General features: G+C 41.4%; 1 protein-coding gene across 1 annotated transcript in view; it reads left to right on the top strand.

The window, feature by feature from the left end:
- The window catches only part of LOC142012788 (melanopsin-like), a 72,507-nt gene extending 48,743 nt beyond the window's left edge, over positions 1-23,764 (top strand). The window contains exons 5-10 of the mRNA XM_074993588.1: positions 110-281; positions 3,341-3,496; positions 4,636-4,743; positions 11,548-11,722; positions 17,990-18,139; positions 23,444-23,764. Coding sequence (XP_074849689.1) covers positions 110-281; positions 3,341-3,496; positions 4,636-4,743; positions 11,548-11,722; positions 17,990-18,139; positions 23,444-23,764 — 1,082 coding nt within the window. The remainder of the gene's footprint in view (positions 1-109; positions 282-3,340; positions 3,497-4,635; positions 4,744-11,547; positions 11,723-17,989; positions 18,140-23,443) is intronic.
- Positions 23,765-25,929: the final 2,165 nt, after the last annotated feature.

Raw genomic sequence — 25,929 nt, 5'->3', positions numbered from 1 at the left:
TGGAGGTCACTTGATATAATTTGCATGTTAACTGTCTTTGACCAGTAACTGTACAAACTGTATGTATATATATTTGTACATACATATATTTACCTTTCATGTTTCTTAGGTTCCTATGTGCCAGAAGGGTTGATGATATCTTGTACATGGGACTATGTAACCTATTCCCCGGCAAACAGAAGTTACACCATGATGTTATGTTGCTGTGTGTTTTTCATTCCCTTGGTTATAATATTCCATTGCTATTTGTTCATGATTCTGGCCATAAGAAGTACTGGCAGGTAAGCAGGGTAGCAAGAGAAGTTAAAATCTCTTATCAGCTTGCCGTAAAGCATACGCTCAAAGCATCTGGCTTAAAAAGATATAGTAATGGTGCTGTTTATGCTGAATCTGCATTCTTTTGATGTCCGATAGAATCACAATACAGAGAACTCCCTGCTTACATGCTCCAGATATACAATTGGCTTAGATAATAAACGTAGAAATGCTCTGTTCTCATCTTCAGGTATTTTTCATTTGCTCCAGTGTCTGGATTCATCATCTAAGGCCCCTGGAACGTATGACAATGAATAAGCCTGTTGTACAGGAAAATGGGCTTAGGCTGATTTTGGTACACTCCACAGACATTGAAGTCCTCATGCCTCAAGAGTGTAATTTATTGTAGACATTCCAGAGGTCACAGCTCATACAGCTGAGCTCAGGGAGACGAGAGAGGCTATGGTGCACATGCATTCCTATTTGTGCCTTTATTAGATCAAACATCATGCAAAAATACAGGCAAGTACAAACTATTTTGCATGACTTCAGTCTCAGCTTGTACCTATAAAAATTTGGTGTTATCAGAGATCAAAAAGGGAATTCTCTCTATTGTTTTTCCTCTCAATATGCACACATTATGCATTCAGGGCCCAGCCCAAATCCCATTTTAGTCAATAATGTTCTTCCCACTGACCTGAATGGGATCAGACCCTGTTGCCCTGTTTCAGCAAACTAACTAATCACATGCCTGACTTTAAACATGTTTAACCTGCAATGACTACACTGAGACTTAAGCATGGGATGGAGTTGCATAGGTACTTAACAGTTCAGCACATGCTCATGTGCATTTCTGAATGGGGGCTTGTGAATGCTCTCTGCAGTTGCAAATTTGATAACAAGGAATAATGGTAACTTGGTCCTCACAGCAATATCACTATTGCTGTGAGAATTTAATATGTATTCTACTTCCTGACACGGTGTTATCTGCAGTCTTCTTTCATCGTGGCTATGTCTGCATTAGCGAGTGTTTTTGAAAAAGCTGGGAACTCTTTCCAAAAATCCCACGGAGCATCTACACACACAATGCATTCTTTCAACATTAAATCAGAAGAATGCATCACTTTTTCCAGTGGCCATCTTCCTTTCCCAGATGAGGAAGAGCAAGCACCCATTTCCAAAAGATTCTTTTGGGTGGGGACTTTTTTTGAAAGAACAGTCTGCATGGCACTGAATTTTTCAATCCTGGCCCATTCTTTCAAAAGAGCTAGGGCTGTGTGGTCACTCTCTATCAAAATAGCAGATCAGTTTTTTTTTGTTTTCCATCTGCTTTTTTGTGTGTGGACATGCTGTTTCGAAAGAAGATTTTTTGGAAGAGATCTTCCAGAAGAACCTCTTTCAGAGGACTGCTGTAGTGTAGACCTAGCCAGTGTGTCTGTTCATGTATGTCATTTTATGGAAGCAGCTGCTCAATACAGTGTTGCTGAATTGCAAACACAAGCCTTTTTTTAAAGTGAATCTTCACTGAACATTTTTTGTTAAATCCTGTCAAATCATTTTACTATAAATTGCAGCATATTACCTGATTTTGCTGGCATAAAAAAAAAAGGACAGTATCTGAAGAATCCCCACACAATAGCTGTGGGTCTTTCTCCAGGCTTGTTATATTCCTTCAGAGTATCTGCAACTAAACCCTGACCTCCAAAAAATATCTCTGAGCAAAACAAATGTAATCACTCATTGGTTCAAATACCACTTTCCCATGGATAATCCTGCTAAAGTGTAAAAGTAACCCCCCCTAAACTTTTCATGCCAGGTTCACCAGAGCTCTTGCTTTGCCAAGCAGCCAGGATATGTTACCAATATATTTAGCTCAGTGAAGTAGTATCTGTGGTGGTCATTTGACATGACCCAAAGAGACCGAGAGGAGTTGGTAGAAGTGTGGAAGCAACAAGGAGTGTTGCTCTTGAGGAGTGAATCTGTGCATAATACAGAAAATCCCCAAAGATGAGACAAATGCTGAAGACAGCTCTGCTGTCCAGCCTCCCACCCATCCGTGGCAGTATGACTTCTCAGGGAAATAGTAACAGAAAGGAAGCCATGCTAGTCTATACACTATCAAAACAAAAAGCAGTCAAGTAGCACTTTAAAGACTAGCAAAATAGTTTATTAGGTGAGCTTTCGTGGGACAGACCCACTTCTTCAGACCATAGCCAGACCAGAACAGACTCAATATTTAAGACACAGAGAACCAAAAACAGTAAGCAAGGAGGACAAATCAGAAAAAGATAATCAAGGTGAGCAAATCAGAGAGTGGAGGGGTGGGGGGGAAGATCAAGAATTAGACTGAGCTAAGTATGCAGATGAGCCCCTATAGTGACTCAAAGTTCCCATCTATAGGGGCTCGTCTGCATACTTGGCTCAATCTAATTCTTGATCTTCTCCCCCACCCCTCCACTCTCTGATTTGCTCACCTTGATTATCTTTTTCTGATTTGTCCTCCTTGCTGATTGTTTTTGGTTCTCTGTGTCTTAAATATTGAGTCTGTTCTGGTCTGGCTATGGTCTGAAGAAGTGGGTCTGTCCCACGAAAGCTCACCTAATAAACTATTTTGCTAGTCTTTAAAGTGCTATTTGACTGCTTTTTCTCAGGGAAAAGAACCCCTGTTTTGGTAGCCTCCTTGTGCCTCTGTCACTGAGAGAGGGAAAAGAGTGGTAATTCTGCTCATTTGCTACTGAGAGCTGCCTGATTCCAAAAGGAACAGAATGCTCCCAGTCTGTCAGTCCCATCCCTCAAAGATACAAAGTCCAATCTGAGCAATGCTCTATGACAGAAAGTGAGCATGTCCAGGAGACACTGTCTCTCTTCCTGCTTACTCCTCCTGGCTGTTTTTGAGGACAAATTGCATGGTTACCCCCCTTTACAGGAGTAAAGATGCCTTATTAAGATGTTAAATCACTGTGTATATTTGGGCAGGGAAACATGAAGCATGTGCTCCATTTTATTTATTGCTAATAATTCATTGTGTAACTTGTACCAAATATTTTCTTACATTTGGTAATGTCCCTTATTCTTCCTCTCACAGGAATGTTCAGAAGCTAGGGTCATATGGTCGTAAATCCTACCTCTCGCAGTCAATGAAGAGTGAATGGAAGCTGGCAAAAATTGCTTTTGTGGTCATCATTGTGTTTGTCTTGTCTTGGTCTCCATATGCTTGTGTCACTCTGATTGCATGGGCAGGGTAAGTAGAAAGCTGGTGGCCATAAGTCAGTCAAGAGAAGTTAATAATGAGGAGCAAATGATCTAGCTTGAGGCTGCCCTGAGATTCTTCACAGAAATCTTATTCCTCCTTGGACTGCGAATGAGATTTCACTATAGTCAGAGTATCTTCCTTTAAAAGGCGTTAAAACAGACATCAGATTAGAGGTAATATATCATTCCTTAGGACAGCCCCATGGCTAGAACAACAAGGTTAGCTAGTGTCCATTTCACTTCTTACATGAAAAGTCAATGTGCTCTATTTTCCTGAGCACAGATTTGTGTTCTCTTCCATAACACTGCATTTGTGTGTGTGTATATTCTGATTTTATGCAGAGGAATCCTAGGCGTCATAGCAGATGATCACTCTCCTCATATCTGATCATCAAGAGTCTCTTCCTCAAGTCCATGACTAGTAGAGGGAGTCAAGAGGCTTTCTCCCTCAACTTTTTAAATAAAGAGCTCATGTCCCCCTCACCTTCCCTGCTCTCCCCCCTAAGGGGACCTCCTCCCCTGCTGATGTACATTCCACTGCACTGACATTAGTAGGAGTCATGGTCAATGGAAATTCGATTCCTCCTTGCAGTTGGGAGAGCCTGAGGTAAAAATTGCTAAAGCTGACCTCAGCCCACTTCCCCGTTCATGTTCCTCCCTCTCCGTTTGGACCCTGCAATTTGTCTCCTTGATGCTCGTTCATTATCAGAATGAAACTGATCCTGTCAGATGGCAGTATAAGAGTTTCATTCTGAGTTGGCTTTTGTTATTACCATTTCATGGCTATATTGTTCTCCACATTAATCTCTTCCCCTGCCTCTGACTAACAGAGAAACAGAGAAAGAAGTGATGGGGTGTGCATGTTCTGGGTACTAGTCATTCTTAGAAACAGAAAACTCATTGGCTGATGGTCATTCAGCTTATCAAAGTAAATGTAACCATTATGGCAGCAAATCAGAGTAGTCTTCATCTCTGCAAGAAATTCACTCACTGAAACAAATTAACATTCAAAGCTATTTAACTATGTGCTGTGATCCTCTGACAACAGTAAAAAAGAGTTGGATGTTTTTGGATCCGTTAACACAAATCCGTTAAATACATTTGTGGTTTTGTTTCCTTTAATTTTAGCCATGCCAACACTCTAACACCGTATTCAAAATCTGTGCCAGCTGTTATCGCCAAAGCTTCAGCAATCTACAATCCTATCATCTATGCAATAATTCACCCAAGATACAGGTACAGTAAACACATTCATCTGGCCATAACTATACATACAAAAATGCACATTAATAATTATTTCTTCTGTTGAGGGCACTTCACTGGTTACCACTCCATTCAAGTGGGTATGGCTCCATTGAAGTCAATAAATTTGTGCTCCCTTTTGTCAATGGCATATATGGCCCAATAGATATAAAACGTGAACCACAGGACAAAGGTGTTTAATGTAATTATAGGCGCAGCAGGTTGTGCTTATGACAACTGAGAACTTTTCTGTTCCAGGGTTAGTACTTCATGCTAAATTTGCCTGGAAAACATGGGTATTATTTTGGTGTTGTATTATTTCAAAATAAAGATTGTGGGCAGGATTTTCTCATTGGGGATGGACTATTTGTGTTATGCCATATTACTTTTGTGAAATCCCAGAATATCATAACAATAAATCTGGTCTGTGATTGTTGTGAATGGTTTCCTGGTTTATCTCCTTCCTAGTTCTTTCACAACTGGTTTATGGATTTCTGTGCTGAAGCATTTGAATTCTGTTTTATACACCATCTCTGACCTCAGTGAAAGTGTTTGAGAGAATAGAGTGACCATTTTACCCAGTCACATGAATGGGAAAACTCATAAAATTAGACTGTGATGGATGGAGGCTACTGGTGGAAGGTGCATGTGAATTAGCATAGTACTTAATAGTCAGTGGAGGGATGATGTGATAAATTTTAAACAGACCTCCAAAGAACCAGAAATTCTTTGCTTCTCAGCACAGACCCTGTTGTAATCTCCAATAGTGACTCCTTCGTGGCCTTCACAAAGTTCCGACAAGACCCAACTTGTTCCTTCCCTGCTACCACTGGAAAAGTCTGGGGAAATACATATCTTGCTTTTTGTAAAGGTCCTTGAATCTGGTCTTTGATTTGAAAATGGTTAAAACACTGCTACTCCCGACCAGTTGGACTCTAGGAAGATGTATATTTTAAAAATGCTGAAATCCCTTCAGCAATCTGAAAGGAACCTGTTCCACAAAAGTCCTGCATCTGCTTATGCAGACAAAATATGTCGAAGGGTTGGGGTCCTTTGGTGGCATAGTCCTCAGTTATTACAAAGTATTAAATCCCAAAGTGGCTAGTGAGGCATCCAGCTGAATGGTATCGAACTAGCACATACTTATGCTACATTTTCCAGCAGCAGCTTAAGCCTTGGACTCCCTTCAGCCAGAGGCTTTGTTGAGAGATGCCATGAAATTTCTTTCCAATAGACCACTGGCCTTAAGGCTGGCACAGGTCTGAGGACATCCTGGATATTGCATGGTGAAAGAAGAGGGTCATAAAAACAGAAAACAAACCCTACATTGAGATGGGATTGCAAGCAATAATTTTAATTAACACATTGGCTGTGTCTCCACGTGCCGCTTCTTCCGGAAGTGGCATGGTAATGAGCTGTCCAAAAGATGCTAATAAGGCATGGATGTAAATTTCCTGTGCCTAATTAGCATATGGACACATGATGCAGAGCCCGGAAGAAGCTCTTCTGGACTCTAAAATACATGTGCAGATGCGTGCCCCATGGGGATCTTCTGGAAAATTTTGAGGAAGAGGGGGCTTCCAGAAGATCCTTCCACACCTCGTTAGCATCTTCTGGATGGCTCATTCCAGAAGAAGCAGCATGTGAAGACACAGCCATTGACAAGTGGAAAGCAGAAAATACTACAGAGCAAATATTTTTCTGAAAACATTTGGCTCTCCAAATAAGAGATTTGCACTTAACAAAATTTTACCTCCTGCTTAATTTCAGAAGATTGTAAAATGTCTTGAATGAATAATAATGTTTCTACCACTTTCATCTTTATTGGTGTTCACTAGAAGTGACTAGCCCTTCTACATGGGTTTCTCAGTCTATGGCTACGTCTACACGTGAAGCCAACATCGAAATAGCTTATTTTTGTAGCAACATGTAGCAACATCAAAATAGGCTATTTCGATAAATAACGTCTACACGTCCTCCAGGGCTGGCAACGTCGATGTTCAACTTCGACGTTGCATGGCACCACATTGAAATAGGCGCTGCGAGGGTACGTCTACATGCCAAAGTAGCACACATCGAAATAAGGGTGCCAGGCACAGCTGCAGACAGGATCACAGGGCGGACTCAACAGCAAGCCGCTCCCTTAAAGGGCCCCTCCCAGACACAGTTGCACTAAACAACACAAGATACACAGAGCCGACAACTGGTCGCAGACCCTGTGCCTGCAGCATGGATCCCCAGCTGCCGCAGCAGCAGCCAGAAGCCCTGGGCTAAGGGCTGCTGCCCACGGTGACCATAGAGCCCCGCAGGGGCTGGAGAGAGAGCATCTCTCAACCCCCCAGCTGATGACCGCCATGGAGGACCCAGCAATTTCGACGTTGCGGGACGCAGATCGTCTACACGGTCCCTACTTCGACGTTGAACGTCGAAGTAGGGCGCTATTCCAATCCCCTCATGAGGTTAGCGACTTCGACGTCTCGCCGCCTAATGTCGAAGTTAACTTCGAAATAGCGCCCGACGCGTGTAGCCGCGACGGGCGCTATTTTGAAGTTAGTGCCGCTACTTCGAAGTAGCGTGCACGTGTAGACACAGCTTATGGGGATCAAACTGTTGCAAACCTGGGGAAGAAAGAAATACACAGACAAGGGCTCTGTCTTCTGTAGGAGATGTAACTATTAATAATGAAGAACTAATGAAGAATTAAAAATTGCCAGAGTCTCCTTTTTTTTTGGAATTGCATCAGCCCAGCCTGCTTATAGGGATATGTCAGATTTCCCCATCTATTTGCAGAAATCACCAGCCTCTAGCAGTTTGTGGAAATAGAGGGAAGGTTTCCAAGACTGCCAAGTATAATATGAAGCTGGAATTTCTGACCCAAAGCCCCTCCCCTCTCCATAATTCTATATTTATATTTGTAAAGAGAGAAATGACTGTTCTCTAAATAAGCAATATACTGTAGGAACTGTTTCTGAGAGTCCTTGTACATTGAATAGAATTCCTGAACCAAACCATTATAGAATAGAGACTTTTCTAAAGTGCTCAGCATTGTCTTAATTTTATTCTCTTTGAAGTAATTGGTAACATCCCATTCATTTCAATAAGAGCAAGTTCAGCTGCTTTTGAGCACTCTTGAAAATTCCACCTCTCCTGTATCTTCATGACCGCTGATACCAAAAGTGTTCATGAAATCATTGTGAAAGCAGTTTATGGGTCTGAGAATTATCCACACAGAGAAGAAGCAATATTGTGTCACTTAGGAAAATTCATCATGTAGACCAAATAGAACATTACAAAGATCAAACAAGTAGACACAATAAATAGTTTGCAAGCAATCCACTGATGAAAATGTTTGTGTATATCATTCCCCAAGAAGTCACAGAGCGGTAGCCATGTTAGTCTGTACCTTCATAAAACAAAAGAGTGGTCATATAGCACTTTAAAGACTAGCAAAATAATTTATTAGGGAATAAACTTTCATGTGGCAGACCGACTTCTTCAGACTATCCCAGATCTGAAGAAGAGGGTCTGCCCCGCAAAAGCTCATCACCTAATAAATTATTTTGTTAGTCTTTAAAGTGCTACATGACTGCTTTTTTTGTTTTATTCCCCAAGAAGTCTGACTGAGTGAATCTGCAAAGATCAAAGTCTGTTTATGGATAATTCATTAATGGTGAAATGGGTTTGCTTAATCAAATCATCCATCCAACTCTGAATATCACAAAGATGAGACATTTTGTTCCATTTTTGGCAATGAATATAACAATTTTGTCTTTGATCTTCAGACTTGAGTGAAATCAACTTTTCCTTCCTTGACTCTGATATGTTTGGATGGTACTAACGAGTCAGAGTGAATAATGAACAACAGAGTTCATGCACAGTTCAAAATGATAGTGTGATACTCAGTGCCACAGTGCACGATGTTTCCTTGTGCTGAGAATTTCTGTTGGTAGTGGGATGAATTTTAAAAAAGAAATGAAACATGCCAAATTAATTTTTTGATTTACAATAAAAATATATCAATGTATGTAATAGAAAAAATATTGCTCACTCCAATTACAGTCATAATAATGTAAGGAATTTCTTTAATATTAATTACATGTATTGTCTTTTTAACCTTGCTGAGGTCCAGTAAATACCTCATTAGTTGGTCAGATCAGATGTTTCTTCTTAAAATTTAACTGTAGGTACCTGGGCTATCTCTACACTACAGAGATCTTTTTGAAAGAAGCTCTTCTGGAAGATCTCTTCCGAAAGAACTTCTTTGAGAGAGTGCATCCATACGCAAAAAAGCAGATCAAAAGAGCGACCTGCTCTTTCGAAAGAGAGCATCCACACAGTCCCTGGTCTTTTGAAAAAACAGTCCACGGAGCAAAAGGCGGGGGCCTGCAAAGCATACATTTTCTTTCGAAAGCTTCTTTTGAAAGGAGGCGCTCTTCCTGAAACATGAAAGGAAGAGCGATTTTGAAAGGAGCACTGTACTCTTTGAAAGAACCCTTTTTGTGTGTAGGCGCTCTGTGGGATCTTTCGAAAGAACATGCTAGTGTAGATGTGGCCCTGCTCCATCTGGCAGCATCTGAATATTGACTTCTTGTAGGATTCCCAGAAGTTGAACAAATTTGAAAAGATTATTTCATCACCAGAACTATCGCGGTGTTAAACCAGGAACACAATGTTAGAACTGGTCACAAATTTTTGTCAGTTTTTTGCTCTATGTGTCAATGAAAAAAAGCTTTTCATTTTTGAACCAGCTATGTTTGAGTACAATAAGAGTTAGACTTGAAATTCTGATGACCCAGGACCAAAAACAAGTTCTCCATGATTGAGATCACTGGAAATAACATCTTTTTAAGAAAGTTTAGCGTTCCATTTCATTTTAGAATTATTACTCTTACTTTCACTGTGATTTTTTTTTTTTAAAAAAGATTGATTGATTGATTGATTCATCCAGAGCAAATTGCCAACATTTTCCATTCTGTCTTTATTAAGCAGATCACAGTTTTCGTAAATGGATTTGTTCAAAATTATTCACCAAATAACTTCCACAAAGAAGTCTTGGTCTATAGCTTATTCTCTAGTAGTACTTTACAAGTACTCAATACAGAGGGTGACCATCCGTCCCGTTGTCCCGATTTATTTTATAAAAAGGACTAATTGTCCCGTATTTGCTGTGCTGGCACAGCTGCTGGCCTTAGAGCACAGTGCGTGCTGTCCGCAACAGAGGGAGCCAGCAGGTTAGCCTGCTTTCCCCTTGGCTGCCCCATCCCTGCCGCTTCCCCAAGACTCGAGGAGGGAGGAGGAACCGCCACAGCTGCCCCCTCGGGCTCTGGAGGAGGAGGGGAACACTGGTGCACCCCGTCCCATATGTGGCCTTGGGAGATATGCTCACCCTATTGAGACATGAAATTTGATTCCTTTCTTTTACTTGAATTTACAGAAAAATCCTCCTCCTATAAGTACACAGCACAACCTCCATCAGTTTTAATTTCTAAAATATACATTATTAAAGTGTATTTCAAAATCTATTTTTAGCTGCAATGTCCTACTCCAATCATCTCTGTTCCTCAATCCACCTGCTCCTCAGGTAGTTCTGGAAGAATCTTGGCTTTGCAGTGTGTCCCAATGGCAGTCTGAGAGAAGAATGACGCCAGTGCTCTCTCAGATAACCTGACTCAAAGCTATTCAGGTCTTTGGAAAATTAAAATAGACCTTTAAATTTTTCCTGGAAATTCACAGGCAGCTATGTTTAATAAGCAGGTGGCCATCAGCTTTAGTGACTGAATAGTGTTGGGAGAGTGCTTGAGAAAAATCTAGTACCCATGGAAAACCGAGTGAACTACTATCAGAGAGGTAGCTGTGTCAGGCTGTATCTTCAAGAACAACAAGAAGTCCTGAGGCACCTTATAGACTGATAGATATTTTGGAGCATAAGCTTTCGTGAGCAAAGACCTGCTTCAACAGTTGCGTGAGTAGGGGGTGCGTTTCAGAGGGGTATTTAAAGAGTGGGGTCCCAGTAAAAGGGAGGGCCAGAGCTGACAAGGTCTATTCAGCAAGGTGGAAGTGACCCATTATAAACTAACAGATATTTTGGAGCATAAGCTTTCGTGGGCAAAGACCCGCTTCGTTAGATTCATGCAGACATAGCAAAGAAGTGGTTGCATTTCTCCTCCTAGCTTTTGGCCTTAGTCCTGCAGTGAGGTACAAAGGGGAAGATCCCTGTAACCACTAAGCACTACTGAAATTAGAGAAGAGCTCTGCAGTTGCATGGGCAGGACATTTTAAGCAACATTTGAAGAAATGATCCTAACCCAAAGTACCCTTTAAACCATTTTTATCCTAGTGCAGTATGAGACAGAGAAGCGTCGCAGAGGATGTTGGGAGGGTATGGTAATTTTCCATTTTCTAAATGACATAACTTAAGTGTGAAGAATTTTTACATCCTGTTTCTCAAAGTTTTAATGGTGTAAGTGTGAAACAACTTAATCAGAGCAACTTATATTGAGAACTGACTGTACTAAAAATTCCTTTTATTTTAAGTTCTTGCTACTCAGCAACGCTGCCTTGCAGTGGACCTTTTGGTTTAAAGCCATTGACACCACCTGATGTCTTTCCCTTTTGTCTTATTAACAATTTGTATAAGCCCTAACAAACTACTGCTAGCTAATCTTTAACCTTCATAAAACAAAAACACTATTGAGATTACAAAACAGCAAGCATTTCTGTCAGATCGTATTCCAAACAGTGCTGCTAGTTTGGTGGTGGTAAGCAGCTACTAATTTTTACTTTCTTGTTCCCTTTCAGGAAAACCATTCGCAGTGCTGTTCCATGTTTGCGATTTTTCATACGGGTATCAAAGAGCGATCTGTCATCAGGCTCTGTAAATGAGTCGTCATTCAGGGCTTCTGTTTCTAGTCGTCGCTCCTTTGCCTCCAGGAACAAGAGCAGTTATATTTCATCAGTTTCCACTGGAGAAGCAGTAAGCCTTTCTTATTTCCATGGAGGAAACCGGGTATAAAAGTAGCTTGTCTAGGACAAGTCAGATCCCTAGTTAACTCTAGAAATATTTTCAAAATCATATTTTTTGCATCAGTTTCTGAAAGCCCTGGGAAAACAAAAGTATTTCTTTGTGGCATATTAACTAGCCGTGCTCCAGAACATTATTGATTGACTTGTCTGACTGTGTAGATGTGAACTCTTGAGTGGCCTAGCAGCCTGTGCTTTCCCTGGGGTATAGCTGTGACCATGTAGAGAGAAGCCATGTGCAAAAAGCACACCATTTACAATCACAGTCATTTTACAGAAGTGTATGTATATTTTAGCTAAAACTATGAAAATGGTGTTCTCCATCTTTTTGCTCCTTATCTGTCAGGTAGAATTCAATAGGGCCTATGCCTTGTAAACTTCATAACGGTAGGACCAGGCAGAATAGTATTAAGAATAAAAAAAGTTCTTTTGGGGAACCTCGCATCCCCCGGAGTGGCTGCTTACCATCTTCCCCTTCCTGCATCCCCCTCAAACCCCCTCGCTCCCAAACCTCATAGAATCATAGAACACTAGGACTGGAAGGGACCTCAAGAGGCCATGGAGTCCAGCCACCTGCCCCAATGGCAGGACCAACTACTATCTAAACCATCCCTGATAGACATCTAACCTGTTCTTAAATATGTCCAGCAATAGAGATTCCACAACCTCCCTTGGCAATTTATTCCACTGTTTGACCGCCCTGACAGTTAGGAACTTTTTCCTAATGTCCAACCTGAACCTCCCTTGCTGCAGTTTGTCCATTGCCTCTTGTTCTATCCTCAGAGGCCAAGAAGAACAAGTTTTCTCCTTCCTCCTTATGACTCCCTTTCAGATACCTGAAAACCGCTATCATGTCTCCCCTCAATCTTCTCTTTTCCAAACTAAACAAGCCCAATTCTTTCAGCCTGTCTTCATAGATCATGTTCTCTAGACCTTTGATCATTCTGGTTGCTCTCCTCTGGACCCTCTCTAGTTTTTCCACATCTCTTTTGAACTGCGGTGCCCAGAACTGGACACAATACTCCAGCTGAGGCCTAACCAGCGCAGAGTAGAGCGGGAGAATAACTTCTCGTGTCTTGTTCACAACACACCTGTTAATGCATCCTAGAATCATGTTTGCTTTTTTTGCATCAGCATCACACTGTTGACTCAAATTTAGCTTGTGATCCACTATAACCCCTAGGGACACCATGGTTTTATTCTGCACTTGAAGAGCACACAGTGCTGCACTTGCTCAGAGCCCCACTGAAGTCAGTAGGGTTCTGTACTGCAAAACTCTCTTCTCACACACTGTTAGTTTCAAGATCAGGCCCTTAATTTGTGAAAATCTTGGAGGAGGGGGAGGGAACTAACCACAAAACAAATAGAGAATTAAAGTTACGTCCCTTAAGAAAAGATCTGTTGGTAAGACCATAATCAAATCTATCATTTAAAATTATAGACCAACTTAAGGGCTGGGTCTATACTTGCCCCCAACTTCAAAGGGGGCATGGTAATCAGGGCCATGGGAGATTATTAATGAAGTGCTGCGGTGAATACGCAGCACTTCATTAGGCTAATTTTACCACGCAGCAACTTCGAACCATCAAAATTTTGAGGAATAAAGGGTCTTTGAAGTAGCACGAGGGCACTTCAAACTGCCTACGGCTGCACGCATGCCAGCACTTCCAAGTTTGACGCTTGGAAGTTGTCACGGGGGAAAATTAGCCTAATGAAGTGCTGCGTATTCACCATAGCACTTCATTAGTATTCTCCTGTGACCTTGATTACCACGCCCCCTTTGAAGTTGAGGGCAAGTATAGCCAAGCCCAAGGTGTGTTTAAGTTTTTGAAATTCTTCCAGGCATACCATTCAGCTATTTTAGTTGGACATCCCACTGGAGTGGCAACTTCTGTCTTGTAAGATATTCAGCAGTCCAGCCAACTTAGATTATAAGCCCCCAGGATCAGAGACTATCTTTTTGGCTCTTTACAGCAATTTGTACTGCATTTTCCTGGATTGTGATTGGGCTCCTAGATTCTACTGTAATACAAGCAAATAATATAGCAAGAACCACAGATGACATACATTAGTCATGTCACTTAATTCACTCTTGGAAGGGATTCAGAGATCATGATGACAGATATAATAGAACACAATTACAAATTTGTCAGTCAGCTGCCTTTCACTTTAGAACTACACTTTTGGAAATAGTTGATAACCCCTCCCCCTAGCTTTTACTCAATGTATATACTGCAAAATTTCTCTTAATTAAAATTAATAACAAGGGCTAAATTATTATTTATAGGAATTGTTACATCACCAACCTGCAGTTTCTTACATTTATTCAGGAGACTAAGTGTCATATTTGATGTTATACAGCATTTTGTCCTTGACACACAAATGTTGCCTACACTAGTATTTTGGGCAGAAGCTCCCACCATTACAAGTTAGTAAATGTCATGAGATGTGTACTTTTTGTAGACAAAATGCAGTCATTTTATCACTTTGTCATAGGGTTGGAAGAAACTTCAGGAGGTCATCAAGTCCAGCCCTTTCTAAAAGCAGTACCAATCCCAACTTGACAAAGCCCTTGGTGGATGATTCAGCCAGCATACAAAAACCTCTAGGGATGAAGATTCCACCACCACCCTGTGTAACCCAGTCTGGTGCTTCACCACCAACTATTAGAAATAGGCTTTTCTCATATCCAACTTAAACCTCCCGCACTGCAACTTGAGACCACTGCTCCTCATTGTTATCTTTCATTATTGAGAACAGCTTCTCTCTCCATCATCGTTGGAACTTCCCTCAGTAGTTGAAGACTGCTACCACTCATGTCTTCTGGAGACTAAATAAACCCAAATCCCTCAGCCTCTCGGCATATATCATGTGCGCCAGCTCCTTAATCATTTTTGTTGTGCTCCACCGGACTCTTTCTAATGTGCCCACATCCTTCCTATAATGGGGTGCCCAGAATTGGATGCAATACTCCAGATGTGGCCTCACCAGTGCCGAATAAAGGGGAATAATCATTTTCTTAAATCCTTTTAATGCACCCCAATATGCCATTAGCCTTCTTGGCTACAAGGGCACATTTTGAACTCCTATCCAGCCTCTCATCCACTGTAATCCCCAGGTCCTTTTCTGCTGCACTGGTGCTTAGCTAGTCAGTCTCCAGCCTGTAGCAGTGCTTGGGTCCCTCTGTCCTAAGTGCAGGACTCTGCACTTCTCCTTGTTGAACCTCATCGGATTTCTTTTCCAATTTGTCAAGGTATCTCTGGATCTTATCCCTACCCTTTAGCATGTCAACCTCTCCCCCAGCTTAGTGTCATCTGCAAACTTGCTGACGATGCAATCCATCCCCTTATCAAAATAATTAATAAAGATGTTGAATAAAAGCAGCCCCAGAGCCAACCCTTTGGACACTGCACATGATGTCGATCACCAACCAGACATTGAGCTGTTGAGCCCAATGATCTAGCCAGTTTTCTGTCCACCTTACAATCCATCTACCTATTCATTTAGATCTGTCCTCAGTGAAGAGTGTGAACTTGGGACATTTTAGTCTTCTGAAAAATCAGGACAACAAAGTAATCATAACCTGTCCCTTCTTTACATTAGAAAGCTGTTACATCACTAATTCCAGTGAAGTTGCACCATTTCTCTGGAAAGCACTACTTAGACAGCCTCAGGAAACTATATGCCTAAACTCACATCCACTGACTTGAGACTATCTGTTCCCTTTGAGATTCTTCTGTGTGGTCAAATAATATTCCTACTTCAGGACTGAGATCATGAAAACTTTTAGTAGGCATACAAAAATTCTGTCACGTAAAAGCACTAACCAGCCAGCTGAACCAAACCTACTTGAGAGGATGTCTGTACCCTCAATGTCTCACTGCAATAATTAAACTAACTCCAGTGCTTTTACGATTGCATATGCAGCACCTCATTAGCATAATTCCCACCACATGAACTTCGAAATGGTGGCAAGCAGTGTAGCCACAGGCACTTTGAAGTACCCACGCAACATTTTGGGAGTAAGGGAATTTTGAAGTTGCGCAAATACTTCGAAGTGCCCACAGCTACACTCCTTGCCACCGCTTCGAAGTCCATGCAGCGGGAATTATGCTAATGAGGTTCTGCTTATGCAGCGCAGCATCTCCTTGCTATTCTCCAATCTGGCTCATTTACATGCCCCCTTCGAAGGAGGGGGCTAGTGTAGATGAGCCCTATAAGTGTATGGGACCCAGAGGTTTTTTATTTTTTTCAGGGAAAATGTTAAGGCTTTCCTGTTCAACCTGGTGTTTAATCAATTGGCACTAAGGTAGGATGAAAGACCCTAGCATGGGAGAAACATTGTAGCAATTGTTTATTGAACCATCTCTATGAATCGCTCACTTTTATATTTACAGTGCAGTGCTACAGATGCCATGGCAACAGAAGTGGCTTTAAAATATAAGTAATTCTGCTTAAAGTGTAAATTAAATGTAAAAACTTTTGCTCATTGAGCTTCTTCACACTGGTAGTCCATTAAGTATCTGACTACAGGGAAGATATGTGAAGGTATTGCTCATAAGGATGGATAGTAATGTAAGATTATTCTCACCAACCTGGGCTGCTGTATAAAATACATGAAGCATTCTGACAGGAAAAATAGGTACGTTTTCTGCTATACGATCATATCCAGCTAAGTCACTGAGACTATTCACATGCTTAGTATTAAGCACTTGCTTAACATTTGCTTAAAATGTACCTGGTTTTTTTGTCAGAATGTTTCACATATTTTATACAGCAGCCTAAGCTGGTGAGAATAATCTTACATTACTTAAGCACTTGTATAAGTCCTGCTAAATCAAGGCCTAAGTCACGAGTTGTACATAGTGCTCATGTAAGGATGTCACTGGAAAAGTATTTTTTCTGGGGATAAGATTTGACGGGAGGGTGTTTTTATTTTTTGGGGGTTTTTTGTTTGTTTGTTTGTTTGACTGATTTAGAAGAAGACTTCTCTGTGAATTCTTCTGTTCCTTTCAGCTTTCCATTTTGTCCTGTATTTCCCTTTGAAAACTGGTTTGTTTGTTTGTTTGTTTGTTTTTTAAAGGATGAGTAGAAATTAAACTCACTGCAGTTTCCTTTATTCTGTTAGTCAGTATTAATTGTCTGTGAACTCAGTTGTTTGTTGTTAGGTTTTATTTGTTTTAGAGCATTCCACTTTCTAGCCGTAGGAGGATAACATTTAAAGGTGTCAGCCCTTGGATCTAACCTTGGCTTATGGGTCTCAAACAAAATTGCTGCTGCTGTCATAATGCAATGTGTGTTGATTTAACACTGCCAGAGGCAGTTTATCTTTCAGCAACTGATGGGATGCATGGTTTTAGAATGCCAGTTCAGCGCAGCTGTGCAGATGCCTTTTGAAATAAAAGCATAACCTAGTAGCTTTTTATAATATTCCATGGTAGCCATTCATGGTGAAGCTTTGGAACATACTTGCTAATGGATAAGTTGGAAGCACCACGTAGTCAATGTAGCTATTTGCATGAAACAGATTCTCTTGTCTGTGTTTGTGCACACTTCTCAGATGAATAAAATGGCATCTGTAGTTATAGTCTTACTAGGAAGGAGAAATGCAAAACATAGCTGAGGGAGCTAAGGAAACCAGTGATGTTAAAGTATTTGAGTTTCACACCTTTGTGGATCTCATTTCAAATCCTACTTTAAATACATGTGGGAAACGGATAGGTCTCTACCTTTTGTCTGAATGAAAAAGCAGCATGTCATTTGTCACAATAGGTCCAGAAACTAAATATCTGGATCATTGCAAATCAGGCTTGAGCTTGTTTCCTGGTCAGACATGAGGAAAAATAAAGCATTTGCCCACACTGCAGACTGTGCTCTTTTTCTGCTACTGGATATCTAATGCCTAGGTGCCAAAATACCACATGCATCATTATATCTCAGAGATCAAAGGGTGAGTTAAAAAGTCAGGATGAAAATGGAAGCACAGAGTCTGTAACATGTAGTGCATCCAAACAGACAAATCTCAGGTGAGAAGTAAGATTGGAGAGTATGTGGAATAAATCGTGTCTAATGGGAGATTCATTAGGGCTTCATATACAACCCTTTTTAGGTAACCCTCATTTTGTCTTTATAGAAAAGCAATCCCATCACCAGCAAGTGAAAGAGAAAATTTTAAAATCTGGAAAGAATATAATTGAAGTAATTCTCACCTGGTGTTTAGGCTTGGAGTGATATAGAGCTTGACCCAGTGGAGCCAGTTCATAAGAAACTGCAGCTTTCCAGAAGTAATTCTTTTTCATCATGTCCAAGACAGGAGAAGAGGGAACTGCTACTGAAGACCCACAGCTGCAATGTAATAACTGAAGAAAAGGTAAAAGGAGGACTTAATTGCTTCTTATTTTTATGATTTGATCTTTCTTTGGCAAGTCTTCTCAGGTCTATCCGTTCAACTTTCATGCTCAGGTGTATAAATCTTGAGGATCCAAACCATATTTGTGGTTTTGAAGGTTTCCCCCACCCAACCATTACAAGCCTGTGAATGTTGTAACTCTTTCCAGGCTGTTTTGCCATTGCTGGAAAGTCAACCTCCCATTCCAAAGCCAGACCAAATGGTGACATGTAGCTTAGTTAGTGAGGATGAATTTAAGCACCTGAATTCATCTCAGCATGTTTACCTTCTCCAGCCCTCTTTCATCTTATCCCTCTCCCAAATTGAAGGAACTCACCTCCGTGCTGTGGCAGACAATTAGGGTTTGAAGACTGATTCACAAATAGTGGAAGTCTTTTTTTTCGCGCTGATTTTAGTATACATTAAAACAGTGTTTTATCTTTATTGAGGGGGAAGAGGAGAGAGAAACTCCCATTTCTCCCTGAGAGTGGGAAAGTCTGCCAGCTTGCCCCCCTTCTCTCACTGAAACTGGAGATGGTGAGTACTGAGCACATTTCTTATGGATGCAACCAAACGACAAGCCAAACTGCTGCAGTTTGGTGTCATTCTCAAAGTGTTGCTTTTCCAGAGGTGGAACTTTGGAAGATGACTTCATATCACCCCTGAAATCAGTTCTTGCTAACACTTCAGTATGACTGGACTTCCAGATACAGTACTGCTGTGAATGACATGGAAAAATATGCCAGTGCTATACCATCAGTAGACAATGGCATAAGACTCATAAAATTGCTAATAGGTTGGCTGGTACTCCCAGGTTTATAGGTAACCAGCTTTTCATGGAAGTACCCACAACATGTCTAACTGACATAACAATACCCCATAAAAACTGTCACCTGGTTCTGTCATCTTTCTTTTTCCTTCTGGATCTCTGGCTCTTTTGCTAGAGACAACATAGCTTAAGTAAGAAGATATCCTGAGAATCACAGTAACCTGATCTCCCTCCTTTTGAATGCATTAACTCTCTCTTCCTTCACATGTCTCTTTTTATATCACTTTTTCCACAAGGCCTGTAAAACCTTAGTCCTCCCCTTTGTAAAGCATTAGAGCAGACAACAGGAAATATATATTTTTTTAAAGTGTAAGAATGATCGCATCCCTGACAATTGCACGGTGTTGGGTTGTGCTTTTGGATCCCAGGTTTGCACTCCATCTCTATGCTATCTGTTTAGATGGCAGTTCTCTGAGGCAGGATCCTCCACTTTCATTGATAAAAGTTTCATGCACTGCTGCATAAATAATGGGCCTGATCCTCATTTGATTTTGTGGCCCCCGTGTGCTGCTAAAGCAATGCAAAAGAGATTTAAAATCAAAGCACATGAAATTCATTTCTACTTAAAGCCATTTTACTCTGCTATTATGGTAAAGGGTAAAGGTAAAGGGGCCTTAAGGTAATGGGAATCTGGCCCACTAAAACATTTCTACAGGTTGAAGAGTCATAATAAGGCTTTATGGAATCTTGAGCACTGTGAATGAAATGATTGAGGTTGGTGTAATACCTCTTGCTTCCTTTTGTTCCAGGGAGTGCCACTGCAAAAATGGCATCACTCAGTTTCATCACTTTTTAAAAACAAACCGAAAAAATGACAGAGATGAAGTGCCACCACTTAGGCCAGCATTATATAGCTTGGTGAGCCAGTATGGACAATGAGTACGTCTGCTTGGGTGTCAGTGAAGGGGCGACTAGGAAGAAGAGATTTGGGCCAAATGCTACCTCTGTCATGAACTTTGGCCATGCTCTTACCTGATGTGAAGTGGCGTATTTTTGTGTAAATCAATGGAGCTACTCTGATGTACAGTATTTGAGGATTTGGCCCTCTGTGTTCAAACATGCAGTTTGTTCCTTTCTCTTGGGGTGGAAGGCAGCCAGTAGGTATATTGACATGCTATCTTGAGGTCTTTGGCTTTAGAACCCATAGAAAACAGTAGAAGGTCAAATCCTCTGTGCAGAAGAAAGTAGAAAAAGGGCCCTGACTTAAAAAGTCTCCATATAACCCTCAGTCAGAAGGTTGAGTGTCCGAAATGTCCAGCTTCTGACAGCAGGAGTGGACCCAAACTGGGTGACCACTGCTTGCTTCGGAACTCCCTTGCTAAATCCATGTCTGAACATAATGCTGAAGATGGTGGAGAGGAAGAAGAGTTAGGGGATTCCCTGCAGTCACCCCCACCTTCAGATTTAATCTTTTCTGAGAAAGAAGTGGAGGGAAGGAAATGTGAGGCTTTCTTCAGATGTTTTGACCCATAGTAATTCATTATTTTAATGACTGTAATATGGCCACACTGTTCTCTACAAGAAGAAGTGGCGTCTGTGCTAATTTTTGTCAATTAATTCTGACAAGTAGCCCTTGACTGGGTTTCTGCACTTTCTTGCTCTCAGTAAATATGTGGTTTATAATTCTACAGGTAGCAGCTTTCATGAAATTCACATTGTATGTCCCAGGTGCAGAGCGTGCAGCCCTTCTTTTTGCTGCTCACATGAATAAGCATGTCTGAATAGCCTTCAGGAGAGATCTTCCTCTCATGATCAATGAGAGCACTTCAACATCAGGTCTTCTGGTTGCCTTGTAACCACAATGCTGACACTCTTGGTGTTTACCTAAGACTGCTGGATAGCACAACCAGATTGTCTACAACAGATTTGGGTTGCAGCACTTTAAACTTCCTCTTGATCTAACTGCCAGTTATACTCAGGTCAAGGATCATTTTGTCTGTGGATTTATCAATATAGCAAAGTTTGAGGGAGAAAATAGTCTCACTTTCCTCTGCTCCTCCTTAATAAAAACAAAACAAAACTGTCTGTCCTGTCAAGCATTATACCATGAGATACCTTCACAAGTTGGTTGAGATCAAGATTCCTTATTATGCAATTGCCAGTGGGCTGTTGATTTATAGCCAAGGCCAGAGAATGGTGGTTCATTACCACCCCAGGCGCAATGCCTCTCAGAGCTCCCTAATGTTTTGGGGAGAGTGCTTCCTGACTGTGTCAGCAACTGGGAGTGATTGAGACAAATGGACTAACACCACAACACATCAACTTTAGAATGACACTACAACATGTGAGAGAGAAGGTGGGTAAGGGAATATATCTTCTATCGGGCCGACTTCTGTGGGTCAGAAATGCTTCAAGCCACACAGAGCTTTTCTTCAGGGTCAGGAAAGTGACCTATGTCCAAGAGTAGGCTTTGTTGGCTGTGTAACATGCGAACAGTAAGTATGTGCAGGTGGCAAACAATATTATTCTTGCAGGGCAGTCCCCATACCTGGTTTGCACACCTGGGCTCCCAACAGATAGCGATATTTACTGTACCTACATATCTAGATTAAAAGCTGAGCTGCAGTGGGGATAGCACTACAGCAAGACCTATTGCTGGGGAGTGATTATGTATACAGAGGGTAGAAGATGTAAAGGGATACTGAAGGCTCGTGTTTTAACATTTCTCCAAATGGTTCTTTTTTTAGCAATGTCCCGTTGTCTTGGAAAGCCCTGAGCTCTCAAAGACAAGGACTGCTACAGTGCTAACATTCCTCAACCTATCCTGCTGGAGCTAATGTATTTGTCACCCCATTTTGCCATGCTTCTGTTCTCCCTGCTTTTTACATCCTGCGAGTCGGTGGAGATGGAAGTTATCAGCATTCTTGTTGAATCACTTGAAAGAGCAGGATCCCTGTTATTTATAGCAAGCAGCCTGCTCACACGAGCCGGGCAGGCTCATAGAGCTGGAAGATGGTGGGCACTGTGTGTACAGGCAGCCATATTCACTATAAGTTCATGTCTCTGGTGGCGAATGGCTAACACTAAAGTTTTTAATTCTCTAGCTGCCATTGTTTTGGAGTGATCTTTTGTGAGTTCTAGGTAAACTGAAATAGTCATCATGAAATCATAGATCTTCATAATCCTAAAATCATCATAGATCAGTGAATATAAGCTGAAGAACTTCTGAAGCCAAAAAGAGAGAGAATTTTTTTTCCTGTATTTTTGTTAAATAGGGAACTATCTGTATTTCTTACGGTTATAGAGCCACCTCCTGGCAGGATGTGGTACACAGGAACCGTCTCAGGACACACCTATTGACAATGTTATTGGAGTAGTGTCAGGGAAAATAGAATTTTGAGAAATTAAAAATACGATGCATCAAACGGAATAAATAGTAAATCTGAGACCCTTCATTGTTCATTATACAGAAAAAGGTACCAGGATGTGATCGGTTGAAATGCATTAAAATGTATGAGAAATAGCATTTTAAAGCATGTCTGAGGGATCTGATGCAGGACTGGCACACTAAGGGAGGGTGCAGATGCTATTCTGAGTCTTGAGGGTATATACACGCTGCATTGAAAACCCCCCAGCACTGTGTCCTAGAGCCTGTGTCAGCTAAGGCTTGAGTGTCAGGCTGCAGGACTAAAAATAACTATGTAGACATTTAGGCTTAGAGTAGATCTCAGGCTCCCCACCCACAAGGTCTCAGAGCCTGGAATCCAGCCTGGATCTGAACAGTTACACTATTTTTTTTTTCTCCATAGTCCAAGCCACATGTGCCAAAGCCAGTTTACTTGGGCCAGCTATTGTAATGCAACAATTCTTTTATTGCAGTGTATACATCCCTCTAGTACTACACGGGGAAAAAAGTCCTTTCCTTTTTCTGTGTGTATATATATGTGTTTTGTGTTTATATACGGAAGGGGGTTTTGTTGGTTTTTTTTAGTAAACAAGAAATTGGTCAGATCCTTAGATGGTGTAACTTGTTATATCTGGAGTGGAAGAAAGTGGAGCAGTACTGATTAGCAGGGGCTGAGGATATAGCCAAATAACCACAAAAGCTTATGGCAGAATGGGTACCATACAATTAGTAATGGATAAATAATGTTTTTCAGAATGAGCTTCTTCATTGATCATGGAATGAGATGGCATAAAGTCAATTACCTCCACACTTCTAAAAATGTTTTATCAAATGTGCAACTTTTTACTTTATTCGGTGTCTTGTATAGGTTGTGCATTTCTAAAACTGACAAATTGGTACATTTTAATACATTGGGCATGTGATATTGACTTCATTTTGGGACAGTGACTCAAATGTTAATGGGGAAGCAGCTCAAGAGAACTGGCATCTTAAAATTTAATGGACTGGTATGAGACATTTCAAATAGTGGATTCAGTGGGGTGAGAACCTACAATCATTATACTGTATGTCAAATGATGGTGCTAAAGATACAGTGTTGTTTTAACCCTAGAGTTTGGTCTCCTCCAGCTACTTACAGAAGCTGCTTGAGAGGTCAGCCCTACAGAAGTCCCCTGAAGCACTTGTGACCAGTTCTTTAAAAGCAGCTTCTCTTCCCGTTGGCTTGAACAGCATCAGCAAAGGAAGAGGCTCAGGTACCTTAGAAGGGGAAAATCAAATAAACAGACGCTTGAACTCCATCCTTAGGCCTCCAGTCCCACGTATCATTGTCATTCCTACTTCTGAGACCAACCTGTTTGAAGGACAAGAAGACCATGAAGAGGGAGAGGAGGAAGAGACTCATTTATTCCACTTTCATGGCAAGAATAATTAATTGGATGTTGAAGGTCTTAGCTCTTCTGCAGATTTCCTTGAAGCATTTCAGAAGTTTCTGTCATAAGTGTGTAAAAGACAACATTCTGGTCATTGTTTTCTTGGCTTCTGCTGTATATTATTATACCAAATAACTAAAGCCTTTTAGATTAAATTATCAGATATTTTGTATATTTATATCAGACACTAGGCAGTCTTTGCATCCATCTGTTTGCAGACTTCTCCAGACAACGAAACCGCCTTTCAGATGGTGCTGCCAAAATGAGAAGTGGATTATGTGGCAGCAAACTAGAATGACATTTTTCAAGTCAACCTGCTGTTTCATGGGGTTTTATTTTTATATAGGTGGCTGGATGCCAGAAAAGAATCTAGTACTCAATGACTATTTCTCACCTGAGTACCTAGGAGCTAGTTTCATGATTCAGTGTCCTTCCAGGTACTACATGTTAAACCTCCCCAATCCAGCATGCATAGGACCAGACCAATCCCAGATCAGGGAATTTTCCGTATTGGGAAGTCAAGGCCAGCGCCCCTTTGCTCCCATCAGCCCCTTTGCTCCCAGCAGCAGCAAAGGGGCCATTATTCATGGAAAAGGGATTGGGGAGTGACTGGGTAAAGAGGCAGGATGACCTGTTGAGCCCTGCAGCTGGTGGCTGGGAGTGAAGCCCTGCAGTCCCATCTGTGGAGCTTCTCAGCCATCCTGCCTCTTGCTTCCAAGTACATCTTTTCCATCCCTACCACTCCCTCTCCATTTCTGTGCTTGAACCCTTCAAATCAGATATTTGCAGTACTCTGGGAGCTCTGGGAGAGTGGGAGAAGAATAGCTGAGTGGAGAGTCCCCAGCTTTTCCCTGTGAGTACTTCCACCCCAGAGCATCCTTGGATGCTGGACCACAGATGTTGCTGGAGGAGGAAAGTCCAGATCATATAGATCCAACCTGTATTATCTCTAGAAGGCAGTAGTTCCTAGAATGTCAGCACAGCATAAACTATGTAGTAACTGCATACACCAAAATCCGTGCTTGATCATGTTGAATTGAGAGGTAGTACTGCCCAAAATTATGGCAGACAGTATAGCAGTTCTCACTGAGTTCGGTAGTAATGTGGATGCCCTGTACCAATCTCTCTTGCAAGTTTCTATATAACCTCACAATCAGAAGCACCTACATCTTGTTGTCAAGTCTTCTTTTTTTTTCCTACTAGGAAATATTCTGTATTAGCTAGATGAATGGACCAGTCAATGCAAAAGTGATTTGTTCAGAACATTATAAGGGTAAGAAAGAGGCTTGGATTTCAGCTGAGCACTAGGACAGTCACCATGCCCACTTAGCAGATTATTGACTGGATTAAAGGTGTTATACTGCCCACCAGAAACAAACGAGGGGATTTTAGAGGACCTGTGGTTGCACAACATTATCTAAGCATTTGTGGACTTATGGTTGTTTAGTTCAGTTGTTTTGTTGGTGGGGCTCAAAGGGGATCAGATAAAAAGAGATTTTTTCTTCTCAGCTGCCAGTAAGAAAGAACAGGGATGCATAATATGAGAGGGCAGCCTTCCACAATGCCTCAGGCGGGTTTCCTGCCCCACCCTGAGTAAGAGTTCTGTGTCACTTGGGAGCTTGTCTCTCTCAACAACAGTTGGTTCAATAAAAGATGTTACCTCACTCGCCTATCTTGTCTTCTTATCCCAACTATCGTTTGCCAGCTGCTCCATTGGGGTACAATAAAGCAGTACAAATACCTCTGTAATTTTGGGATTTACTGCAGGGTGCCAGACCTCATACTCTGGATAATGGTTTTGTTTCATCTTTGATTCATGTTAGTTCCTCATGTTCAAAATACCTTTTGTTACTTGTGGCTATCTTGCATTCCATGTTTTTCTTTAAACATATTCTCCAGCTCTCTCTCATTCGCTATAATACACCCACAGATGGGGGACACAGGCTGTGTCTACACTACAAAATGACTTCGAAGTTGCATCTTCAAAGTAGAGCGTCTACACACAGAATGCACCCTCCCTTACTTTGAAGTTAAATATCTACACACGATTAGCCCCTACTTCAAAGTAAGGGGCCAGGAAATGATGCAGGCAGGGGGTTGCATGACCAACAAGCCCTTCCAGACCCGCAGCCAGCTGACCCCTTAAAGGGCTCCTCCCAACACTCCT

Source organism: Carettochelys insculpta, chromosome 4 (assembly GCF_033958435.1).
Source record: "Carettochelys insculpta isolate YL-2023 chromosome 4, ASM3395843v1, whole genome shotgun sequence".
Lineage (NCBI taxonomy): Eukaryota > Metazoa > Chordata > Testudines > Carettochelyidae > Carettochelys > Carettochelys insculpta.
Note: the sequence above shows the minus strand (reverse complement) of the source record. Positions and strands in the feature narration are given on the sequence as shown.